This window comes from Schistocerca americana, chromosome 8 (genome assembly GCF_021461395.2).
Source record: "Schistocerca americana isolate TAMUIC-IGC-003095 chromosome 8, iqSchAmer2.1, whole genome shotgun sequence".
NCBI lineage: Eukaryota > Metazoa > Arthropoda > Insecta > Orthoptera > Acrididae > Schistocerca > Schistocerca americana.
In genome coordinates, this window is record NC_060126.1 from 469,914,018 (window position 1) to 469,940,470 (window position 26,453).

A 26,453-nucleotide genomic window follows, 5' to 3' on the forward strand; every position below is an offset into this window, starting at 1 on the left:
TAGTCAAGGAAAGGCAGGATTCGGTTACGATTGAGGACGGGGCCGTAATCAGTTACTATTGGTTGCCTTTTACAGTTACACACAAAATTTATTTTAAACCAGTAATTCCAGACTCAACAATAAAAAATAACACACATTATTAATGAAGGAATAAACAACGGTTTAAATAATAGTGTTTTCAGTGAGTTACAATTTAGCAAATCACCATTAAATACAGACACAGCAGAAAATGTTTTGAAACCAAGCCACTGTGATCTGGGCGGAAGGCCTTACGCGCCAGGAATGGCAATAAATTAAGAACTGTTTAAAACTCGCTCCAACTTAAAAATTACAGGTATTGAAACGTAAAAGACAAGTCGCCACAAACACAGCAGACGGCATCAGACACCAGGAATGGCAGTAAATAAGGTATTAAAGGCTTTCTGCGTAAATACAAATAAAAATTAGAATTTTAAGGCAAGCGACCACAATCACGGCTGAAGGCATTACACGCCAAGAATGGCAATAGTTTAAGAATTGTTTAAGAACTCGCTGCAATTTACAACTTACAGGTATTGGAATATTAAGGTAAGTGGCCACAAACACAGCAGAAGGCATCAGACACCACGAATGACAGTAAATAAGGTTTTAAGGCTTACAGCTAAAATACAAATACGAAATTAGAATTTTAAGACAAATTAACACAATCACGGCTGAAGGCCTTACATGCCAGGAACGGAATTTATATAAAAAATTTTGAAACCTGTTGTAAAACAGCAAATACAATGCAAAAGTTAATTTAAAAAAATCAAGCAACTGATCCAGACGGTACTCCAGGAATCGACCTCTGAGAAGGTCCAGCAACAAACACGCGAGCGATGAGATAGGCAGCCAAGAGTTGCATTCACGTCACAAGATGGTAACTCAGACTAGTGACAATCTAACGAATGACTAATGATAATCTCGCTGAAGCTACCTGAAGTCCGATAAACCAAATACAACGATGGAACAATACACCAAAGCCCGAACCGGCGGTCTGCACTACTTCCCCAGAATACTGTGTTTAGAGCCCCCGTAAAGAGAAAGGAATCATTACCACCAGAGTAGAGGAATCACCAATCGGCCTACAATCAAGAAAGCTGCCAAAACTACACGCCTTACCGGACAGCAGCGTCAGGGCGAGGAAACGTACGCTGCCGTTACATACACTAACCCCCAGGGCAGGTAACTGGGGCGTTAGCGGCCACCAGGCAAGAAATTTACCGCTAGTTGAACTTAACAAATTGTAACAAGTTGAACACAGTAAATAGTAATAAGAAGTCGAGGAAAGCTTATCATATCCGCCTTCCCCAAGCACTCCACTCGCTGCTCTTCGCCTTGGCAGCACTACGAGCCGCAACACGAAACCCAAGTCACTGGAGAATCGCGGGATATCACAATGGTGGAGGTTTCTCTACTTGCAACTGAGCGACCGCTACGGTCGCAGGTTCGAATCCTGCCTCGGGCATGGATGTGTGTGATGTCCTTAGGTTAGTTAGGTTTAATTAGTTCTAAGTTCTAGGCGACTGATAACCTCAGAAGTTAAGTCGCGTAGTGCTCAGAGCCATTTTGTTTTCTGTACTTGAAATACCCTCACCTTAAATCAAATTCCCTCATCTTAAATCTTGCTGGATCCGGTTTACGACGAAGTCGTGCACCCTCGTGACCACAGCCCTTCCACCCAGCAGTCCAATCTTGCCACCAGTGGTCCCGGCGAGTTCCCCCAACCGAACTCAGCACTCACACGACCCGGCCAAACAATGACGTCGCCCCAAAGATAGGGCAACAGTTACTACATATCGATAACTGCCGCTGCTGCCACTAGCAGGCAGGAAACGTTTGCGAAACCGAGTGGCACCAGTCAACACGAGAAGAAGACAAACAATCGCAATCACCATAACTAAATGATACCGTACCGTCTGGCCTCCAACAGAGAGCGGAAACCTACAACAGCACCAACGTGAGCCGCAGCACGGCTCAAGGAGCTAAGGGCCCGTTCAGGAAGGGAGCTCGTGGACACGTAGAACAATGAAGAACTGTAAGAGCTGATGAGGGAACCGAACATCGTTCAAAAACTGAAAGTGTGGAGAATAAGCTAGGCAGGCCACATTGCCAGGAGACCAGAAACCTCTCGGGCAAAAGCCGTACTTATTTGAAGACCTGACGGTACCTGTCCAATCAGAAGATCCAGGAAGCGATGGGAGGATGAGCTACAGAAAGACAATCGCCAGCGAGGAGTCCGTGACAACTGGATCCAAAGTGCACAAGACCGCCAATTGTGGAGGAGCATTGTGAAGTCGCGCATTATCTACAGGATCCTCGATCGCCGATTTGACTGATTGATTCTTCGACTCATTTGTGGTTGTTCCTCGGCGTTCGCGTTCCCACTTCTCAAATACTTCACCATCAGTCGACATAGGCAGCTTCAGAAGAGCTTAAACGTTCGCGATGGATGTGTTACGCAGGTGAAATCCGATGACTGGCCCACTATCGAGGTCATTCAGCTCTCCTGATCAACCCATTCAGGTATTATTGCTTCTCTACTGACAAACAGCCACTCCACGCCTCCTTTTATACTGGTGTGTCCATTTGTCGTGACGTCTAGTGGTCATTTACCTATTACACAGGGCTGTCTGGATACTTTTGAACAGATAACGTATGTGACTACACGCTATTAGCCTTTGTTGTCATTAGTAAATAAAGGCTTCATAAAATGCATTCGTGATCCGTAATTAATCGTTTCAATTTATTCGTAAACTACTGGCCATTAAAATTGCTAATCCAAGAAGAAATGCAGATGATAAATGGGTATTCATCGGACAAATATACTATACTAGAACTCACATGTGATTACATTTTCACGCAATTTGGATACATAGGTCCTGAGAAATCAGTACCCAGAACAACCACCTCCGGCCGTTCAAAATGGTTCAAATAGCTCTGAGCATTATGCGACTTAACTTCTTAGGTCATCAGTCGCTTAGAACTTAAAATTAATTAAACCCAACTAACCTAAGGACATCACACACATTCATGCCCAAGGCAGAATTCGAACCTGCGGCCGTAGCGGTCACGAGGTTCCAGACTGAAGCGCCTAGAACCGCACGGCCACACAGGCCGGCACCTCTGGCCGTAATAACGGCCTTGATACGCCTGGGCATTGAGTCAAACAGAGCTTGCATGGCGTGAACAGGTACAGCTTCCCATGCAGCTTCAACACGATACCACAGTTCATCAAGAGTAGTGACTGGCGTATTGTGACGAGCCAGTTGCTCGGCCACCATTGACCACACGTTTTCCATTGGTGAGAGATCTGGAAAATGTGCTGGCCGGGGCAGCAGTCGAACATATTCTGTATCCAGAAAGGCCCGTACAGCACCTGCAACATGCGGTCGTGCATTATCCTGCTGAAATGTAGGGTTTGTCAGGGATAGAATGAAGGGTAGAGCCTCGGGTCTTTACACATCTGAAATGTAACGTCCACTGTTCAAAGTGCCGTCAATGCGAACAAGAGATGACCGAGGCGTGTAACCAGTGGCACCCCATACCATCACGCCGGGTGATACGCCAGTATGGCGATGGCGAATACACGCTTCCAATGTGCCTTCACCGCGATGTCACAAATAAACGGATGCGACCATCGTGATGCTGTAAACAGATCCAAGATTCATCCGAAAAAATGACGTATCGCCATTGTGCGCCCAGGTTCGTCGTTGAGTACACCACTGCAGGCGCTCCTGTCTGTGATGCAGCGTCAAGCGTGGCCGCAGCCACGGTCTCCGAGCTGATAGTCCATACTGTTGCAAACGTCGTTTAACTGTTGGTGCAGATGGTTGTTGTCTTGCAAACGTCCCCATCCGTTAACCCAGGGATCGAGACGTGGCTGCACGATCCGTTACAGCCATGCGGATAAGATGCCTGTCATCTCGACTGCTAGTGATATGAGGCCGTTGGAATCCAGCACGGCGTTCCGTAAACCCACCGATTCCATATTCTGCCAGCAGTCATTGGATGTCGACCAACGCGAGCAGCAATGTCGCGATACGATAAACCGCAATCGCGATGGGCTACAATCCGACCTTGCTCAAAGTCGGAAACGAGATGGTACGCATTTGTCCTCCTTACACGAGGCATCACAACAACCTTTCACCAGGCAACGCCGGTCAACTGCTGTTTGTGCATGAGAAATCGATTGGAAACTTTCCTCATGTCAGCATGTTGTAGGTGTCGTCACCGGCGCCAACCTTGTGTCAATGCTCTGAAAAGCTACACATTTGCATATCACAGCATCTTCTTTCTGTCGGTTAAATTTCGCGTCTCTAGCACGTCATCTTCGTGGCGTAGCGATTTTAATGTCCAGTAGTGTATTTACTAATGACTTCATTCTCCATTTTTCTAACGTTGAATGAAGTTATAAGCAATGAAACATTTTATCAGTATTGTTAGAGGACTCACATTGTGAACAGCAGCGAATGAACAGTAGATTAGTGTTTAGTAAAGACAGAATGTAGTGCGTGGACATTTTTGATTACTCTTTTAGCTTTTTGATAGATGATGAGTTATTATCTGAACCGTACACAACTAGTGCCAATGACATACGTCCCTCACTGGGTTCCATTATGTATTCTCACGGAACAGCCTTGAGGGACGTGAGTGTGGACACTGTTGCTGGTATTCAGACAAACACCTAGCACGAGCTACTGGGCAATGTTTGCTGTCCGCTGGGGCACTCGGTGCAGCCGTTGTGTTCCTTCCTCGTGGCGCAGCTTGTAGTGGGAGGTGCTCGAGTGGACGCAACACGCAGTGGCGACGTGTATGGAGGGGTCGTTCTTCCGAGTCACTGTGCCCACGTCGAGTCATTCTGTAAATCAGCTGAGCGACAGCAGCTCCGCATTCCTTAAAATGAATTCATAATAAGGCAGAGAGATGGCTGCAGGGAAAACAAGGACGGGAAGAACTCCAAAAGGAGCTGTCGTCGAAAGAAATGTTAAAAATAACTTTTGGAAAGATCAAAAGCAAAGGCGTAGCTTTGTGTTATCCATGTCCCTTTATGACAGAATTCTTGTTCTGCACATCCGAATACTTACTCCATAGATACTTATACAGGGCGAAGATTAATAAGACCGACAAAGTGCAGGGGGGGTTTACTGGCTGGAAATGGAGGAAAATGACATGTGTCAGCAAATCCATTGTTGCCAGGTCTAACAACCCTACCACAACAAAGGTCAGCATTTGATAACGATTGAGGTGTAACTCACGCTGCTAAATACTGCATTTTCGGGCAACAACAGTCGTATTATGTGGCAGGTGTCATTAGAGCACAGTTAATAGTCATTTCATGTAATAATGAAAAAACTAGGCACTCATCTTTTTGTGTTTCCCACGCTGGTCTCGTCGTAAAATTATGGCTCAATCGTTGAAAATCTCGGTGGTTATGATTCCAAGCTCGGATGCAAAAAGGCCTAGGTTTTATTCTGCTATGTTCAAAAATTATGTAGATGCGCTTCACAAACCATCCTTGAAGATTACACTTTTGTTGGACAATGGTGTTGTAAAAAAAGCAATCAGCACTCCGAATTTAAGTTACACTTCCTTTTAATTGCAATGTCACGTAAACACAAAACATCACTTCACAGTACAAAACATACTTGAAAACATCTTCCTCACAGTCACTGTTAAAAGTTCACATTTTATAAGCTGACTACGTTATGCGTCTTTCCAACATGACGTCCAACACTCGACTTTCTCCACGTCCGACTCTCTAACAACTAACTATGGCTTACGCGCCCAAAAATCAGAGTTACAAGTACGTCAAAGATCATAGTGACAAAAGAAAGAATACACATAAGAATAATATCATTGCAATATGAACATATCGATGTATCACAAATGAAATCAAATCTGAATGTTGTCTCAGAAATACGTCGACTACTTTGCAGAAACACAGTAGAATATTACTGGTATCGAGAGGTTCAGGTGAGCTGTTGTAATGGTTACGTAATTCAAGTACCATTACACAGGGTGGATGGCACTGACGAAGGATAGTTTCTCTGACCACTTGCCGTGCCTTCCTTATGTGTTGCAGGCTATGTTGATTGACGCAGCATACTGTAAGCAGCCGAATGGTCCGGTATTCATGACGGGAACAAGCCGAGATGGTGTTTGTGTGCGGCCAAGCAGATTTAAAAGATCGAGGAGGCAGCACGGCTGTACCAAACCAAACAACCACATCACACAACATTTCAAGCCCTTTTTAAGCGTTTGTGTGTTCATGGGTTCTATCAGACAGACGAACGTGCAGCGAGGCAAGGGACTGTGCGTATACTAGATTTTGAGGACCAGGTTCTATAGGATAATGAGACGAACGCTTGTACAAGCTCCATATCTGCTGTACGCACAGTTCCTCGGTTCTGTGCGCGTTCAACTGTTTGAAAGCAGCCATGATAACACAAAAGCCCAGACAGGGCCGGAGATCCTGCCGAAATTGTATACAGGGTGAAAAGTATTTAAACCGACAAACTCTGGGAGGTTGTAGGCGACATCAAAACAAATACTTTTCCCTAATGTAATTTTTTCCTATGAGGATTATTTAAACCGTTGGAGGCCGTATTACGCTCTTCAGTTGTAGGCAACTGCTGTCCACCAGTGTAGTAGTGCACTGTCTCTGTTTACTAATGGATCGATACACCTGGAGTGAGTACACTGATATGGTTGCGGCGTACAACGTAGCGCACCATAACGGACGAGCTGCACAGCGGGTTTATCAACAACAATATCCTAATCGCCGTATCCCGCATCATACGACCTTTGCAGCTGTGTATCAACGTCTGCGTTAGACCGGGTCTTTTGGCAAATTACCTGGACAAGGACGCCGCCGCACGGTAAGAACGCTGCAATTTGAGGAACCTGTCTTGCAGCATGTAGAACGGGATCGTTCAATCAGCACTCGTGCAGTTTCACGTAGCATGGGGACGAATCAGACGAGTGTAAGAACAGTCCTTCGAGAGCAACTGTTACGTCCATTTCACTTACAGCGTGTCCACAACCTAGAACCAGTTGATTATCCACCCAGAGCACAGTTTTCGCAGTGGTACCTGGAATAGTGTGAAATGCATTCTACATTTACATCCTTTGTTTACCGATGAAGCAACGTTCGGGCGTGATGGAGTCTTCAACATGCCCAATTCGCGTGTTTGGAGTGAGGATAGCCCACTTGCCACAGTTTCTAGCGCTAATCAAATGCGGTTCTTCGTTAATATGTGGGTCGGTGTTGTTGGGGACTGTTTAATTGGGCCGTATCTGCTACCTAGGCCATTAAATGGCAGGCACCATTACAATTTTCTCGCCAGAGCATTGCCAGAATTGCTGGAAGACGTCCCGCTCCCTACAAGACGACGTATGTTGTTTCAACATGGCGGGGCGCCGGCACATTTCAGTCGTCGTGTGCGTCGATTCCTGGACCGACGGTTCCCAGAAACGTGGATTGGCAGGGGTGGTACTGTACCATGGCCTGCTCGATCCCCAGATATGTCCACTCTGGACTTTTTTGTGTGGGGAGAGATGCGCAACCTTGTTTACGCAACTCCTGTTGCATCAGAAGAGGATCTGGTTGCCCCGATAGTAGCAGCAACAGGAACAATTCAGGATACTCCTGGGGTTTTTGCCCGTGTCAGACAGAACATGATCCGACGGTGTAACCTTTGTTTACGTGTCAATGGAGGTATTTTTGAAAATCTACTGTAACCGAAATTTGGTTGTGTTAATGTGTTGTCTCTTGGCAAAAAAAAAAAAAAAAAATGGGAAAGTTTTTGTTGGTTTAATTAATTTGCCACCAGAGAAATCTTTCTCTACCAGTTTATACACACCTCATAGGAAAAAATGACATTAGGGAAAAATATTTGTTTTGATGTCCCCCACAACCTCCCAGAGTTTGTCGGTTTAAATACTTTTCACCCTGTACAGAGGCGCAAACCGTGTTCCGAAAGGATAGATTAAATAAAGTAGGTGGTGGTGTGTTTGTGTCTGTTGGTAGTAGTTTACCTTTTAGTGAAGTTGAAATAGATAGTTTTGCGAATTACTATGGGTAGAGGTTATACTCAACAGCCATAACAAAATAATAATTGGCTCCTTCTACCGACCACTCGACTCAGATGATATAATATCTGAACGGTTCAAAGAAAACTTGAATCTCATTACAAATAAGTACCCCACCCATACAGTTATAATTGGTGGACACTTCAATCTACCCTCGATTTGTTGGCGAAAATACATGTTCAAACCCGGCGGTAGACAGAAAACATCTTCCGAAATTGTACTAAATCCTTTCTCTGAGAATTACTTTGAACAGTTAGTTCATGAGCCCACACAAATTATAAATGGTTGCGAAAACACACTTGATCTCTTAGCAACAAATAATCCTGCTCTAAAAGAGAGCGTCATGACGGATACAGGGATTAGTGAACACAAGGTCATTGTAGCGAGGCTCAAAACCATATCAACCAAAACCACTAAAAAAACGTAAAATATATCTGTTTAAAACAGCAGATAAAAATTCGCTTGATGCCTTCCTAAGAGAGAGTCTTCATTCCTTCCAAGCTAATTATGTAAGTGTAGTCCAGATATGGCTCAAATTCAAAGATACACTATCGACAGCAATAGATAGATCTATACCGCATAAGTTAGTAAGAGACGGGACTGATACACCATAGTACACAAAACACGTCAGAACACTGTTGCAGAAGCAACGAAAAAAGCATGCCACATTCAGAAGAACGAAAAATCCCCATGACTGGCTAAGTTTCACGGAAGTTCAAAATTTAGTGCGGACGTCAATGCGAGATGCTTTTAATAGTTTACACAATGAAACATTGTCTCAAAATATGGTAGAAAACCCAAAGAGATTCTACTCGTATGTAAAGTACACCAGTGGCAAAAAAACAGTCAATACCGTCACTGAGCGATAGCGATGGAAATGTTACCGATGATGGTGCCACTAAAGCGGAGTTACTAAATACAATTTTCCGTAATTCCTTCACGAAAGAAGACGAAGTAAATATTCCAGAATTCGAAACCAGAACAGCTGTTATCATGAGTGACATGAAAGTAGATATCTTAGGTGTTGCGAAACAACTCAAATCACTTAAGAAAGGCAAGTCGTCCGGTCCGGATGGTATACCAATCAGGTTCCTTTCAGAGTATGCAGACACAATAGTGCCTTTCTTAGCAATCATATACAACCACTCACTTGACGATAAGTCTGTTCCTAAAGACTGGAAAGTAGCACAGGTCACAACAATATTCAAGAAAGGAAATAGGAGTAACCCATTGAATTACAGACCCATATCACTGACGTCAATTTGCAGTAGGGTTTTGGAGCATATACTGTACTCGAACATTATGAATCACCTTGAAGAAAATGACTTATTGACACACAACCAAGACGGATTCAGAAAATATCGTTCTTGTGCAACACAGCTACCACTTTATTCCCATGAAGTAATGAGTGCTGTCGACAAAGGATCTCAGATCGATTCCATATTCCTAGATTTCCAAATGCTTTTGATACCGTTCACAAGGGACTATTAATCAAATTGCGTGCGTATGGAGTATCGCCTCAGTTGTGTGACTGGCTTTGTAATTTCCTTTCAGAGAGGTCACAGTTCGTAGTGATAGAAGGTAAATCATCGAGTAGAATACAAGTGATATCTGGCGTGCTGGAAGGTGTCATAGGCCCTCTGCTGTTCCTGATTTACATAAATGATCTAGGTGATAATCTGAGCAGCCCCCTTATATTGTTTGCAGATGACGATGTAATTTACCGTCTAGTAAAATCATCAGACGATCAATTCCAATTACAAAATGATGTAGAGAGAATTTCTGTATCATGCGAAAAGTGGCAATTGTCACTAAACAAAGAAAAGGGCGAGGTCATCCACATGGGTACTAAAAGAAATTCTATAAATGTTGGGTATACGATTAATCGCACAAATCTAAGGGATGTCAATTCGACCAAATACCTAGGAATTACAACTACGAGCAATTTAAATTGGAAAGACCACGTAGGTATTACTGTGGGGAAGGCAAAACAAAGACTGCGCTTTGTTGGTAGGAAACTTAGAAGATGCGACAAACCCACTAAAGAGACAGCCTGCATTACACTTGTCCGTGATCTGCTGGATTATTGCTGTGCGGTGTGGGATCCTTACCAGGCAGGATTGACGGAGGACATCGAAAAAGTGCAAAGAAGGACAGCTCGTTTCGCGTTATCGCGCAATAGGGGTGAGAGTGTCACTGATATGATATGCGAGTTGGGGTGGCAGTCACTGAAACGAAGGCGGTTTTCTTTGCGGCGAGATCTAGTTACGAAATTTAAATCTCCAACTTTCTCTTCCGAATGCGAAAATATTTTGTTGACATCCACCTTCGTAGGGAGAAATGATCATCATAATAAAATAGGAGAAATCAGAGCTCAAACGGAAAGATTTAGGAGTTCCTTTTTCCAATGCGCCTTTCAAGAGTGGACTGGCAGAGAAGTAGTATGAAAATGGTTCGATGAACCGTCTGCCAGGAACGTGTGAAATGGAGAGTAACCATGTAGAAGTAGATGTAGATTTTATGTGGTGAGACTTCGGTGTAGCCGTGCTGCCTCTCGACCGTTTCCACTTGCCTGGCCGTACACGAACACCATCTTGGCTCAATAATTCTTCTTTGGAGGAGAACCACAGCCATAGAAAACTAATGAATAATATAACTGTCAACAGGTTTTACTCTACAGTCTAGAATTTCAATTTATAAAACGTTTCAAAAATCAATGAACTTTAGTAAAACACAAATTATTGTCAGGTTGTGTATCTTCGATTATATAAAGCAATTCTGTAAAAAGTAAATGCGAAAACATTTGTGTAATATACTACACTACTAGCCATTAAAATTGCTACATCACGAAGATGACGTGCTACAGACGCGAAATTTAACCGACAGGAAGAAGATGCTGTGATATGCAAATGATTAGCTTTTCAGAGCATTCACGCAAGGTTGGCGCCGGTGGCGACACCTACAACGTGCTGACATGAGGAAAGTTTCCAACCGATTTCTCATACACAAACAACAGTTGACCGGCGTTGTCTGGTGAAACGTTGTTGTGATGCCTAGTGTAAGAAGGAGAAATGCGTACCATCACTTTTCCGACTTTGATAAAGGTCGGTTTGTAGCGTACCGCGATGGCGGTTTATCGCATCGCAACATTGCTGCTCGCATTGATCGAGATCCAATGACTGTTAGCAGAATATGGAATCGGTGGAATGAGGGGGTAATACGGAACGCCGTGCTGGATCCCAACGGCCTCGTAATCACTAGCAGTAGAGATGACAGGCATCTTATCCGCATGGCTGTAACGGATCGTGCAGCTACGTCTCGATCCCTGAGTCAACAGATGGGGACGTTCACAAGACAACAACCATCTGCACGAACAGTTCGACGACGTTTACAGGAGCACGGACTATCAGCTCGGAGACCATGGCTGCGGATACCCTTGACGCTGCATCACAGACAGGAGCGCCTGCGATGGTGTACTCAACGACGAACCTGGTTGCACGAATGGCACAACGTCATTTTTTCGGATGTATCCAGGTTCTGTTTACAGCATCGTGATGGTCGCATCCGTGTTTGGCGACATCGCGGTGAACGCACATTGGAAGCGTGTATTCGTCATCGCCATACTGGTGTATCACCTGGCGTGATGGTATGGGGTGCCATTGGTTACACGTCTCGATCACCTCTCGTTCGCACTGACGGGACTTTGAACAGTGGACGTCACATTTCAGATGTGTTACGACCAGTGGCTCTACCCTTAATTCGATCCCTGCGAAACCCTACATTTCAGCAGGATAATGGACGACCGCATGTTGCAGGTGCTGTACGGGCCTTTCTGGATACAGAATATGTTCGATTGCTGCTCTGGCCAGCACATTCACCAGATCTCTCACCAATTGAAAACGCCTGGTCAATGGTGGCCGAGCAACTGGCTCGTCACAATACGCCAGTCACTACTCTCGATGAACTGTGGTGTGGTGTTGAAGCTGCATGGGCAGCTGTAACTGTACACGCCATTCAAGCTCCGTTTGACTCAATGCCCGGGCGTATTACGGGCAGAGGTGTTTGTTCTGGGTACTGATTTCTCGGGATCTATGTACCCAAATTGTGTGAAAATGTAATCACATGTCAGTAGTAGTATAATATATTTGTCCAATGAATACCCATTTATCATCTGCATTTCTTCTTGGTGTAGAAATTTTAATCTCCAGTAGTGTAGTTTACTAGCAATTAGCACGACTAATTTGCTTGATACGGTTGTGGGATAAAATAAATGAGCGAGGCACAGTTTTAATGTTGGCGGCGGCCTACCTGCTGGGAGAAGAGCTGGTCGAGGCGCTGGTGCGGCGCTCGGCCCTTCTTGGTGCGGACGAGCAGGTAGACGGAGCGCAGGCGCGGGCAGGTGCGCAGCAGCTTCTCGACGAGCACCTTGCCCAGGAAGCCGGTGCCGCCCGTCACCAGCACCGAGGCGCCGCCGAAGAACTCCGCCACCGGCGACTCGCAGCTGCGGGCCTCCGCCGGCGGCTCCGACTGCAGCTCCGGCTGCGTCTGGCCTTCCTCCGCCGAGACGTACATGGCGCTCGCTGGGGCCTGCCTGCACACACACAGGCGCGTCATTCTTTCGCCCTCTCATCTGCTTCCCTTGTACTCAAGTCCACAGTAATCGACCAGCGATACCTAGACGTTACAGTTTCGCTGAAACTGTTTTATATGGATATGTTATACTCTGATTGTTGTTCAGTGGCAATCATATTATCATGTTCCGAAAAAGTGTTTTTTTGTTTTTTTTTCTATTTCGAACATCTCAGTTACACTGACATAAGAGTCTGCTGCAGTGCTTGCCGGTTTCGGGCCGATACTCTCAAACCACACACCTTGTTATCAACCTAGCTTCTTTCTTTCTTTCTTTCACTTATGCCATAGTCCTGCAGCGATCGCAGGGTCGGCGTGGATGCCGGCCGGGGTGGCCGACCAGTTCTAGGCGCTGCAGTCTGGAACCGCGCGACCGCTGCGGTCGCAGGTTCGAATCATGCTTTGGGCATGGATGTGTGTGATGTCCTTAGGTTAGTTAGGTTTAAGTAGTTCTAAGTTCTAGGGGGCTGATGACCTCAGCAGTTAAGTCCCATAGTGCTCAGAGCCATTTGAACCATTTTTTTCGGCGTGGTTACAACGGATTTGGCAATGTTAGAGTTAGGAATGACCGGATGCCCTTCCCGCCGCCATGCTGCACCCCCCAGGACGGAATCAGTGTACCCCAACTGTCTGCGTCTAGTGTAAATCGTAAAATAGTGCGGACGTGTTTCAAATGTCTGCGACGCGTGGAACTGGTTCAAATGGCTCTGAGCACTATGGGACTCAACTGCTGTGGTCATAAGTCCCCTAGAACTTAGAACTACTTAAACCTAACCAACCTAAGGACATCACACACATCCATGCCAGAGGCAGGATTCGAACCTGCGACCATAGGAGTCGCGCGCGGAACGTAGGGACCAGCCCGGTATTCACCTAGCGGGATGTGGAAAACCGTCTAAAAAGCACATTCAGGTTGGCCGGCACACCGGCCCTTGTGTTAATCTGCCAGGTGGATTCGATCCGGGGCCGGCGCGCCTACCCAAGTCCAGGAAGCAGTGCGTTAGCGCTCTCGGCTACCCTGGCGGGATGTAATTAACCTAGCTTGTCATACATTATAGTACCAAAACGTACGAATAGCTTCTACACAGAAAATTTAACTGTGGGCAAAAACTACTCTCAGTGATATTAAATTGCGTGTGTAGTTGCACCTGACTGACGCAGCCAAACAGGACTGAAGTTGGTTAGCTGTAACCAATTTACTGGGTGACAATTATTGAACTATGTGAAACAGAATTGGCCTAGCATCTGAACGGTTTGGGTTAGGACGTTCAATCTACACGGTTGGCCATGGGGCATGACGAGGATTAGTACGCGCTGAATGGTTTGGTTTAGCGACGTAGCCCACTTTCATTTGGATGGGCTCGTCAATAACCAAAATTGGTACATAAGGGGGACTGGGAATCCGCATTTCTTCAACCTCAACGGGTAACTGTGTGGTGTGCAATTTCGTCACGGAACAGTCGGTGCGACATTCTTTGATGACACAGTGACTACCAAACGGCAGGTGAAGGTTTTACAAGACGATTTCATGCACATTATCTAAAATCACCCTGATTCCGGCAAGATGTGATTCATGCAAGACGACGCTCGACCCTATCGAAGCAGGAGACTGTTTGTTGTCCTGGAGGAGCACTTTGGAGACTGCATTCTGGCTCTGGGGTACCCAGAAGCCGCTGTCATAGGCCTAGATTGGCCGCCATGTGCCCCAGATCTGAATACATGCGACTCCTTTTTGTGGAGCTACGCTAAAGAGAAGGTGTACAGCAATAACCATAAAATCATAGCTGAGCTGAAAACAGCCATTCAGGAGGTCGTAGACAGCATCGATGTTCCGACACTTCAGTGACTCACGCAGAATTTCGTTATTCGTCTGCGCCACATCATCGCCAATGATGGCAGGCAAATCTAACATGTCATAACCTAAATCCGAATATCTTTAGTGACGTTTACATATTTAACAAAGTGTGTGGACGCCGTGGTTTGTAATTAATTTACTTTTCTTTTCCATGTAGTTCAATAATTGTCACCATGTATCCGCCCAGTTATTGGACCCTAGTGGGACTATTGTCGTCTACAATATCATCAACAATTGTAGCACCCCTCCAGTTCAGTTGAGTGGTTGTTACGTTTAGTAACAGCGTGTGTCAGTAAACGCCAACATTAGAGACATGGGCTAATATCAATGAGAGTACTTGTCGCTCACAGTTTAACTTTCTGTGCAGAGGCTGTTCGTGCCTTTCGCAACCATATTGTATGACTAGTTACGGTTAACAACAAAGTTTGCGGTTTGGGAATGGGAGCTACAGTTCGAAACTGACATTCACTGCAGCTAAAATTGTATATCAAAGCAACTGAGATGGTCGAAATAAGAAAAGAAGAATTATTCAATTTCGTCTGTACTGAACAGTTTCGGACCTACTATCCTGTGACATCATGCCTCGAATCAGCAAGATTATGAAGTGTCCTATTAAATATAACAGTGGCCACATACGTGGACATCAACGACAAGAAATACTGGTATTCACCTATATGTGGATCAAAATAACAGAATCATTGACAGCTAATTTCTTATCAAGGATATGGAAAATGTTGATCAAGTCCTGCAACGATGATACTGGTTTTGAATAAAATGCCAGGACCAGTCCCACGTTTCGTTTTATTTTAGAAAACACAATCGGTTTCGGACTCCAAGGACATTATCTAGTATTATGCACATACTATCTAAGGGCAAGTTGTAACAGGATTAAATGTAGAAGAATGCAACAGGCATAATTAACAACGCTCAAAACAACTAGTCGACATTCTTAAATGACAAGCAACAAAAAAAAATAATAATAATAATATTTTGTGAACTCATCTACAATTGAAAAAGATGTATGTTAAATAACTACGTAATTTTGAAGTACAATTTGACACCAAACACCGTAATAACGTAAATATTGTACAAAGCCGTTTACAATCTAAGAAACTGGTGTATAAGTAGTGTTCAAATGAAAAGGTATGAGACGCTGTAACAACCAAACCGGCTTAAATTTCCTTACGCCGCTTTGGTAGAACGTCGTGGTACTTGTAGGCAATGAAAGTGTACGTCGTTACCTCCCACTAAAAAATTCAAAGCTGTGCCCTCAGCAGGCAATGCAATGCCCACCATCTTTTACGACGTCGGAGGTCCGATACTCACAGAATTCCTCAAGCTATCGACTAATCGTGAGTCTGGTGATGAGAATAATGAGATGGAGCCTACCTCTACAGCTTTCTTGTCTTACACAGGTGCCATTTCCAACAGCGTCGAACCTATTTTGAGCATACACTGTGAGATGTACGAATTCGACCAGTGTAGAAGATCAGGTGGTCTGTAGAGGACTTTGGTTGGGGCGGGTGTCTGTCGTATTTCCTACACTTCTATATCTACATCTACATCTATATTCCGCGAGTAATCAGACAGTCTCTAGTGCCATTGACTGATTCCTCCTTCTCTCTTCTATTCACCCATGGCACGTGGGAAGCAAGACTGTCGGCAGACCTCCGTATTCCTCGTTGTGGTCATTTCGCGATATGTATGCGGGAGGAAATAATACCTTGTCAGACTCTTCTCAGAACGTTCTGTCTTGATATTTGAACAGGAAACCTCTCCATGTTGTGCTACGCCAGTCTTTTAGCTTCTGCGATGGGAATTTATTGAACACCTTCGCAACGTTTTCGCGCAGACTGGGCGATGACGTGTCAAAACGCGCCGCTCTTCGTCGGAATTTGTACACTCCTGGAAATTGAAATAAGAACACCGTGAATTCATTGTCCCAGGAAGGGGAAACTTTATTGACACATTCCTGGGGTCAGATACATCACATGATCACACTGACAGAACCACAGGCACATAGACACAGGCAACAGAGCATGCACAATGTCGGCACTAGTACAGTGTATATCCACCTTTCGCAGCAATGCAGGCTGCTATTCTCCCATGGAGACGATCGTAGAGATGCTGGATGTAGTCCTGTGGAACGGCTTGCCATGCCATTTCCACCTGGCGCCTCAGTTGGACCAGCGTTCGTGCTGGACGTGCAGACCGCGTGAGACGACGCTTCATCCAGTCCCAAACATGCTCAATGGGGGACAGATCCGGAGATCTTGCTGGCCAGGGTAGTTGACTTACACCTTCTAGAGCACGTTGGGTGGCACGGGATACATGCGGAAGTGCATTGTCCTGTTGGAACAGCAAGTTCCCTTGCCGGTCTAGGAATGGTAGAACGATGGGTTCGATGACGGTTTGGATGTACCGTGCACTATTCAGTGTCCCCTCGACGATCACCAGTGGTGTACGGCCAGTGTAGGACATCGCTCCCCACACCATGATGCTGGGTGTTGGCCCTGTGTGCCTCGGTCGTATGCAGTCCTGATTGTGGCGCTCACCTGCACGGCGCCAAACACGCATACGACCATCATTGGCACCAAGGCAGAAGCGACTCTCATCGCTGAATACGACACGTCTCCATTCGTCCCTCCATTCACGCCTGTCGCGACACCACTGGAGGCGGGCTGCACGATGTTGGGGCGTGAGCGGAAGACGGCCTAACGGTGTGCGGGACCGTAGCCCAGCTTCATGGAGACGGTTGCGAATGGTCCTCGCCGATACCCCAGGAGCAACAGTGTCCCTAATTTGCTGGGAAGTGGCGGTGCGGTCCCCTACGGCACTGCGTAGGATCCTACGGTCTTGGCGTGCATCCGTGCGTCGCTGCGGTCCGGTCCCAGGTCGACGGGCACGTGCACCTTCCGCCGACCACTGGCGACAACATCGATGTACTGTGGAGACCTCACGCCCCACGTGTTGAGCAATTCTTCGGTACGTCCACCCGGCCTCCCGCATGCCCACTATACGCCCTCGCTCAAAGTCCGTCAACTGCACATACGGTTCACGTCCACGCTGTCGCGGCATGCTACCAGTGTTAAAGACTGCGATGGAGCTCCGTATGCCACGGCAAACTGGCTGACACTGACGGCGGCGGTGCACAAATGCTGCGCAGCTAGCGCCATTCGACGGCCAACACCGCGGTTCCTGGTGTGTCCGCTGTGCCGTGCGTGTGATCATTGCTTGTACAGCCCTCTCGCAGTGTCCGGAGCAAGTATGGTGGGTCTGACACACCGGTGTCAATGTGTTCTTTTTTCCATTTCCAGGAGTGTATATCTTTCCTATGCTGCTGGAAAAAATAAAAGTTAGTGCACCAGGAAAGACGACTCCAGTTTTGACGGGGTGACGGCATATACCACCTGGGGGTAGTAGATTTACTGATAATGGTTACAAAGTTGTCCGCCAACGAATAACATAGTGGCAGAGCGCCATCTGTGTCTACCATTTAATAGGGAATGCTCATCGCCAGAAGTCTGAGTGTGCAGTAAACGTCTGAAGTAGGCAGAGATCCATGCCAAGGAGAAGCACTCGTGCTTCCTACAGACAGGTGAGCGAGTTTGAAAGGGGTCAACTTGTGGCCTTCCGAGTGGCGGGATCGTCCATTCGGAGAATTACCACACAAGCTGGACGTGCTACGCCAGTTGTGCAACGATGCTGGTGTCAGTGGCCACGTGAGCATCCTCACACCCTCGGACAAGGTTCTGGACGTCCACGTAGCACTGACGCCCTCAGGGGTCGTCGTATTGTAGGGGCAGCAGTGGCAGACTGCAATCGTACCACAGCCCAGAAGCGTCAGCGCGAACTGTTGCCAACCATTTATTGGCAATGGGACTACGGGCACGCGCAGCTGTAGCCAGTTTTCCACTCGCACCACAGCATTTAAGTGCATGGCTCGACAGGTGCCGACAGAGTATCACTTGGAAGATGCAATGGCGCGCCGTGCTCTGCAGCGACGAAATTACATTCTGCCTGCACACATGTGAAGTATGTTAGCGGCCAGAAACAATCAATGCCTTCTCTGCGCGATAGCAATGGAGATACTATCGAAGACAGTGCTGCCAAAGCAGAGTTACTAAACTCAGCCTTCCGAAATGCCTTCACAAAAGGAGACGAAGTAAATTTTCCAGAATTCGAATCGAGAACTGCCGCCAACATGAGTAACGTAGAAGTAAATATCCTCGGAGTAGTGAAGCAACTTAAATCACTTAATAAAAGCAAGTCTTCTGGTCCAGACTGTATACCAGTTAGGTTCCTTTCGGAGTATGCTGATGCATTAGCTCCATACTTAACAATCATGTACAACCGTTCGCTCGACGAAAGATCCGTACCCAAAGACTGAAAAGTTGCACAGGGCACACCAATATTCAAGAAAGGTAATAGGAGTAATGCACTAAATTACATGCCCATATCGTTAACGTCGATATGCAGCAGTATTTTGGAACATATATATTGTGTTCGTAAACAAATGAATTACCTCGAAGAAAACGGTCTATTGACACACAGTCAACATGGGCTTAGAAAACATCGTTCTTGTGAAACACAACTAGCTCTTTATTCAAATGATGTGCTGAGTGCTATTGACAAGGGATTTCAGATCGATTCCATATTTCTGGATTTCCGGAAGGCTTTTGACACTGCACCACACAAGCGGCTCGTAGTGAAATTGCGTGCTTATATAATATCGTCTCAGTTATGTGACTCGATTTGTGATTTCCTGTCGGAGGTCACAGTTCCTAGTAATTGACGGAAAGTCATCGAGTAAAACAGAAGTGATTTCTGGCGTTCCCCAAGGTAATGTTATAGGCCCTTTGCTGTTCCTTATCTATATAAACGATTTGGGAGACATGGTGCGAGAAGTGACAGTTGACCTTAAATAACGAAAGGTGTGAGGTCATCCACATGAGTGCTAAAAGGAACACGTTAAACTTTGGTTACACGATAAATCAGTCTAACCTAAAACCCGTAAATTCAACGAAATACCTAGGTATTATAATTACGAACAATTTAAATTGGAAGGAACACATAGAAAATCTTGTGGGGAATTCTAACCAAAGACTGCGTTTCATTGGCAGGACACTTAGAAAATGTAACAGACCTACTAAGGAGAATGCCTACACTACGCTTGTCCGTCCTCTTTTAGAATACTGTTGCGCGGTGTGGGTTCCTTTCCAGATAGGACTGACTAAGTGCATCGAAAAAGTTCAAAGAAAGGCAGCACCAACTTTCTGCTCCGAATGCGATAGTATTTTGTTGACACCGACTTACATATGGAGGAACGATCACAAAGATAAAATAAGGGAAATCAGAACTCGTACGGAAAGATATAGGTCTTCGTTCTTTCCGCGCGCTATACGAGATTGGAATAATAGAGAATTGTGAATGTGGTTCGATGAACCCTCTGCCAGGCACTTAAATGTGATTTGCAGAGTATCCATGTAGATGTAGAAGTAGATGTAGATGATCGAATGTACGACGTAGACCTGGTGAGTGCACTTGTCCAAGCCATACTGGTCCCAAGTCAGACCTTATGGTCTGTGGGGCGATAAGCTACCACTGTTTACCTTTAGCGTTTCTGGAGCGGATGTTAATCAGCGCTCGGTACGTGCACAATGTTTTAGACACGCCGTTTTGACGTTATTGCTATCGTGAGTGAGCCTATACAAATCGGGAGGTCAACCCTGATGCTCTTTGTAAGCATATACACAGTTACCACGAGCGCTACCTACGCGCAGACGCCGCTCTCGAATGGATTGGAGTATTTCAGTTGTTAGTAAAGGACCAGCAGGGACGCATCAGAGACAGCTGTGGAACGGTAGAGTGAACACCTATCATGAAACGAACGGCATTCGCGACCAGTGATTGGGACCGCATCATCACGTTCCACGACGATGTCACGTCAACAAGGGAAGCTCCTGGACATGTGTACCAAAGTGATGTGATGTGGTCGTGAAATCTGTTCCAGTTGACGGGCTGTGTTGAGGAGGTACACCGCACAAGTCGTCTGCGTTTGGTGGCTGCTCAGTATTATCGGTATCTGTGGCATTTGAGACAAAGGAAAATGGACTGAGTGGCGTTCTAAGAAACTACAGGACCTCATGCATCGCTTCGAGCTGCTAGGACACAACTGCATAATGCGAAACTTCTTTCCCGACAACCGTGGCGAGCGCCAAGCCGTACACCACAACACCATGGACTCCGTTACAGCTGGGCAGGAAATCGTATAGAATGGAAGCCCCAGCATTGGACACAACCTGGGTCTGTTTGTACCCTCATACTCGCAGACAACGTCTCTGTAGACAAACCCAGTAATATCGATCGCTTCCAGCGCAACGTTCCAGATGTGCAAATAGGTTGTGGTGGAAGGATATTCCGCGGTGGCATTAAATCGGCCACCGTACACTTCACGTGGTTGATAAGGGTAATATCACTGCTCTACGGTACGGGGACGAGATTCTGCGAGCATTAGTGGGATAATTCCATCGTGATGAATGATTACTAGAGTGCTGCCGCGAGGGATTGGCCGAGCGGTCTAAGGCGCTGCAGTCATAGACTGTGCGGCTGGTCCTGGCGGAGGTTCGAGTCCTCCCTCGGGCATGGGTGTGTGTGTTTGTCCTTAGGATAATTTAGGTTAAGTAGTGTGTAAGCTTAGGGACTGATGACCTTAGCAGTTAAGTCCCATAAGATTTCATACACATTTGAACATTTTTGAACTAGAGTGCTCTTCGAGCTTTCTCATGAACGCGTCCCTTCGGCGTGCCAGGATCACCTGAATGGAGCGGTCTGCCTGTTCCCTGGACATGAACCCAATCTAACACGCGTGGCATCGAGAGACACAAGCTGTTTGGACATCGACAGTGACCGCGTACTCTGCGAGACTTAACGCGTAATCGTCGTTGAAGAATGGGACAAAACAACTTAAAATATTTTAAACATTATCTTTATTAAATCCAAAAGTGTTATAAGTCCTTTGACCATAAGTCTTCCGTGACACAGACAAATTATTATCAGAATTACTTTACGTTGCAGCATACTGCACATTAAAGATGTAAAGATGTGGTAGCATATGAAGTATTATGAACTTTATATTATACGTTTTGAGCTTCTTCTCATGAACATTATGCACCACTGCTGAACATGTATGAAGAATAGAGTTGCAAATGAATACGAAATAATTTTGGTACTTCTTATTCAGTAGTAATCCGAAGAAAAGTTTTGACTTAAACGTCTAGGTGACACAGTCCGAGAAAAGAAGAGGGACAACAAAGCGATTCCGAAACGACGTCGGCAGAATGTTACCCTATTCACGATAGTAAATCCACTGTTCAAGAATTTGGTGAGAAAATAAAGCCGACCGCGGTGGTCTAGCGGTTCTAGGCGCTCAGTCCGGAACCGCGCGACTGCTACGGTCGCAGGTTCGAATCCTGCCTCGGGCATGGATGTGTGTGATGTCCTTAGGTTAGTTAGGTTTAAGTAGTTCTAAGTTCTAGGGGACTGATGACCACAGATGTTAAGTCACGTAGTGCTCAGAGCCATTTGAACCTTTTTTTTTTTTTTTTTGAGAAAATAAAATAAACTTTATAGACGTTTTAACGAAATACGTAATCCTAAACGTGACTCGTAGATTAACTGTAACGGCTTTTGCATACGTCAGCCACACCGTTGTATCATTTCCTATAGAGACCCCTTAAAGGAACACAGTATAATGGCGCCTATGGGTGACAGGAATGGTAGAAAATTCTAATTATTTGCCTTTTATTCGGATCACGTGAGAGGTTTGACCTCGTAGGGGTAGAAGTGAATATAATTTTCCTAAACTGATAAAATGTACATGTACTAATGCCAATATGTTCCATTTCATGAAAAAAGTTTCTCATGCATAAATAATTCAAGAATATGGTAATCAAAAAGAGGTATAAGTATTGCAGGCAACGGCATTCACGAACATACTTGTCTCTGGAATGCCTGAGCAAGAATTCAATTTATGATATCAACAGAATTACCCTGGGCACATTTTCGTCAGTTTTGTACAACTCTTTCGGGAGTCTGTTCAGAGTACTTTCAAGAAAATAGTTTTCTTTCTTTCATACTGATAATTTCTCTTATTACAATAATGTATTACATGTAGTGGTGGATGGCAAAGCCGTTTGTATTGTTGTTACATTTCAGGTGTAGAGAGAAACCATCCTGCCTGTAGAATACTCATAACCATAGTAATACGTAGTACCTCTTAGTAAATATAAATATTGCTGTGATAATTTTATTACGGAAGTGAACAATATTACCGAAAAACCGGACGAAATAAGGCCGTTTGACGAAATTAATGTACCGGCAATGATAATGTGTCGCCAATCGAAATTGTGACACAACAAAGCAAAAGTAGGACAGATTATAACCGGATCTTAAACTCAACACGAATAACTAATAATGGTTTGTCGAGGACAGATGATACAATGGTAACTTATGATAAGTGGCCATCAGCAGCTACACCCGCAAGCGCGTTCTCCCAAGATTGTTTTTATCGTAATGATTTATGTGAATCACGAGCCTTTCTAGTCCAAAAATAGAACACGATGTGCACACTGAAAAGGAACGACAACAAGGAGTAGGAAATCCAGTCTTATCGGCATCTGGGGAGGGGGGGGGGGGGGAGGAGGGTGACAGTCTTGTCCTACAATATTTCGAACAAATGTCTAAGCAAATGAAATTTCCACTCTGCAGCGGAGTTTGCGCTGATACGAAACTTCGTTGCAGTTTAAAACTGTGTACCGGACCGAGACTCGAACTCGGGATCTTTGCCTTTCGCAGGCAAGTGCTCTACCGACTGAGATACCCAAGCACGATCCAGGAGCCATTCTCGCAGCTTTACTTCCGCCAGTGCCTCGTCTCATACCTTCCAAACTTCACACAAGCTCTCCTGCAAAACTTGCAGAACTAGCACTCCTCGAAGAAGGGATATTGCGGAGACATGGCTTTAGCACAGTCTGGGAGATGCTTCCAGAATTAAAATTTCCGCTCTGCAATTGAGTGTGCGCTAATATGAAACTTCCTAGCAAACTTCCTGTGCAAAGGTCCCAATTCGAGTCTCGGTACGGCACACAATCTGCCAGGAAGTTACAAATGCCTAAGCAATTTGAACAAATATCGTCTCAGCACTTGGAACAAAGGTCAAGTAACTTTGACCACAAATTTTCTAGTTTAAAAACACAATTTTCGAATTTTGAGCAAAAGTGAGACAAACAGTTTGACAAAGAATTTTCTGAATTTGTAGATGAGCAGAAGAAAACCGCTCATGAGTTAGACCAGCTTACCCTAAAACAAAATAGTTTACAGACAGAACACAATAGCTTAGCACAGATGGTATCTATGGTGGAAGCTAAAATGTCAGATTTACACAACATGTACAGTGATTTAACGGATCAAGTAAAAAAAAAAAAAAAAAGAACCGTAGGATTTGGGATTTCTTAAATTACAACAGAAACGCATCAGTAATGACGTACAGAAATTAAGCGATTGTGCTGATGTTGGGTAATTTGGCAGTGATACTACAGTTGCAGAAAAGGTGATAGACAACACCGCACCAACTCTGCTGAAGTACAAAGGATAGTAACTGAAAGAGAGAATAAGACTGTTCACAAACTAGTTACACATTTAAAGAACGCACTTCAACAAATCCGGAATGAAACAGGCACAAGAAGCTTGGATTCAGTTGAACCGTTTGCTGCTGGTTACAACAAAACAAATGATAAAACAGTGAATAAGCAGAACAATAGTTTTCATCCTACACCACATAGTTTAAGTGAAGGAGATTATGGGGCATGTAGGGAAATATCAGTACAATATATACAGCAAGGAAGCTATCCACCGGTAGATGTACCACACATACATGATAAGCCATTGTCTGTCGGCGATTCTATCAGATGAAAGCCTATTAAAACATAGACAATTCCAGGTGTTTTATACAGAAACAAAGAAGGTACACCCCGTAGCATTCATCATATCTTTTCGAGATACTGTACTGCATAGCTTGAATGTACAGCAAAAGATTTGTTATGTAGTAGCACATACTCAAGGGAACACTTTGATGAAGGCTGTGGACATAGCTGAGCGTTTTGAAACCTATGATCAGTTTGAACACGCATTTCCTGCTAGGTTTTGGTCACTTGATGTACAAGAACGACTCAAATGAGAAGTTTTTGACCTAATAATAGACAAGGTGGACTGAATAAGTATTTTGAAAAATGTCTGAATAAGACTCGTTATTGGAGTAAGTCCTTCTCGCTCTTAGATGTTCTTAAAATATTAAGGGGTAGGCTACCTGCACACATTAATGAAAACTAGTCACTATACCAGAAAATGATTCAGAGTATTTTTTATTCATAGTTGATGTTATTGACTTCATGTATGGGGAGGGATGTATGCAAACAATAAACAGATTCGCCACATGCTTTTCATAATAGCGCTGTGGGTGGGGGCAAAACAACAATACTAACCACCTACGGGGCCAGTAACAGCCAATAACACTAAATAATAGACCTGATAGCCATAAATTAAAAGCAAATGAAAACACATAGCAAAGGGGATGGATTAGATATAACCCTGGTTAACCCTACATGCAAGGTAATGGTAATAACCAGAACAGATGAAAACATCAGGTGTGGTGTAAACTTTAACAGGAATCTAAAGAATAGCAATGATTATCAAGGAAACTGAGATGATCACATGAGCATGTCTCAGTTAATAATGTTAGACAAGGTGAACTGACTTTTCATAGTAATCAAAAGAATCATAAGGCCGTTGCAGCGTCCCTGAATATGGAAGTTAATAGGAATATAAAAAAAGGGAGGAAGGTTTATCTGTTTAGCAAGAGTAATAGAAGGCAGATTTCAGACTACCTAACAGATCAAAACGAAAATTTCTGTTCCGACACTGACAATATGAGTGTTTATAAAAAAAGTTCAAGGCAATCGTAAAATGCGTTTTAGACAGGTACGTGCCGACTAAAACTGTGAGGGACGGGAGAAACCCACCGTGGTTCAACAACAAAGTTAGGAAACTACTGCGAAAGCAAACAGAGCTTCACTTCAAGTGTAAACGCAGCCAAAACCTCTCAGACAAACAGAAGCTAAACGATGTCAAAGTTAGCGTAAGGAGGACTATGCGTGAAGCGTTCAGTGAATTCGAAAGTAAAATTCTATGTACCGACTTGACAGAAAATCCTAGGAAGTTCTGGTCTTACGTTAAGTCAGTAAGTGGCTCGAAACAGCATATCCAGACACTCCAGGATGATGATGGCATTGAAACAGAGGATGACACGCGTAAAGCTGAAATACTAAACACCTTTTTCCAAAGCTGTTTCACAGAGGAAGACCGCACTGCAGTTCCTTCTCTAAATCCTCACACGAACGAAAAAATGGCTGACATCGAAATAAGTGGCCAAGGAATAGAAAAGCAACTGGAATCACTCAACAGAGGAAAGTCCACTGAACCTGAAGGGATACCAATTCGATTCTACACAGAGTACGCGAAAGAACTTGCCCCCCTTCTAACAGCCGTGTACCGCAAGTCTCTAGAGGAACGGAAGGTTCCAAATGATTGGAAAACAGCACAGGTAGTCCCAGTCTTCAAGAAGGGTCGTCGAGCAGATGCGCAAAACTATAGACCTATATCTCTGACGTCGATCTGTTGTAGAATTTTAGAACATGTTCTTTCCTCGCGTATCATGTCGTTTTTGGAAACCCAGATTCTATTCTGTAGGAATCAACATGGATTCCGGAAACAGCGATCGTGTGAGACCCAACTCGCTTTA

General features: G+C 44.8%; 1 protein-coding gene across 1 annotated transcript in view; it reads right to left on the bottom strand.

Moving 5' to 3' along the window:
* Positions 1–26,453, bottom strand: part of LOC124545015 (fatty acyl-CoA reductase wat-like) — a 208,390-nt gene that overhangs the window by 114,265 nt on the left and 67,672 nt on the right. Inside the window, exon 3 of the mRNA XM_047123792.1 lies at positions 12,421–12,703. Within this exon, the coding sequence (XP_046979748.1) occupies positions 12,421–12,684 (264 nt within the window). The 5' untranslated portion in view covers positions 12,685–12,703. The remainder of the gene's footprint in view (positions 1–12,420; positions 12,704–26,453) is intronic.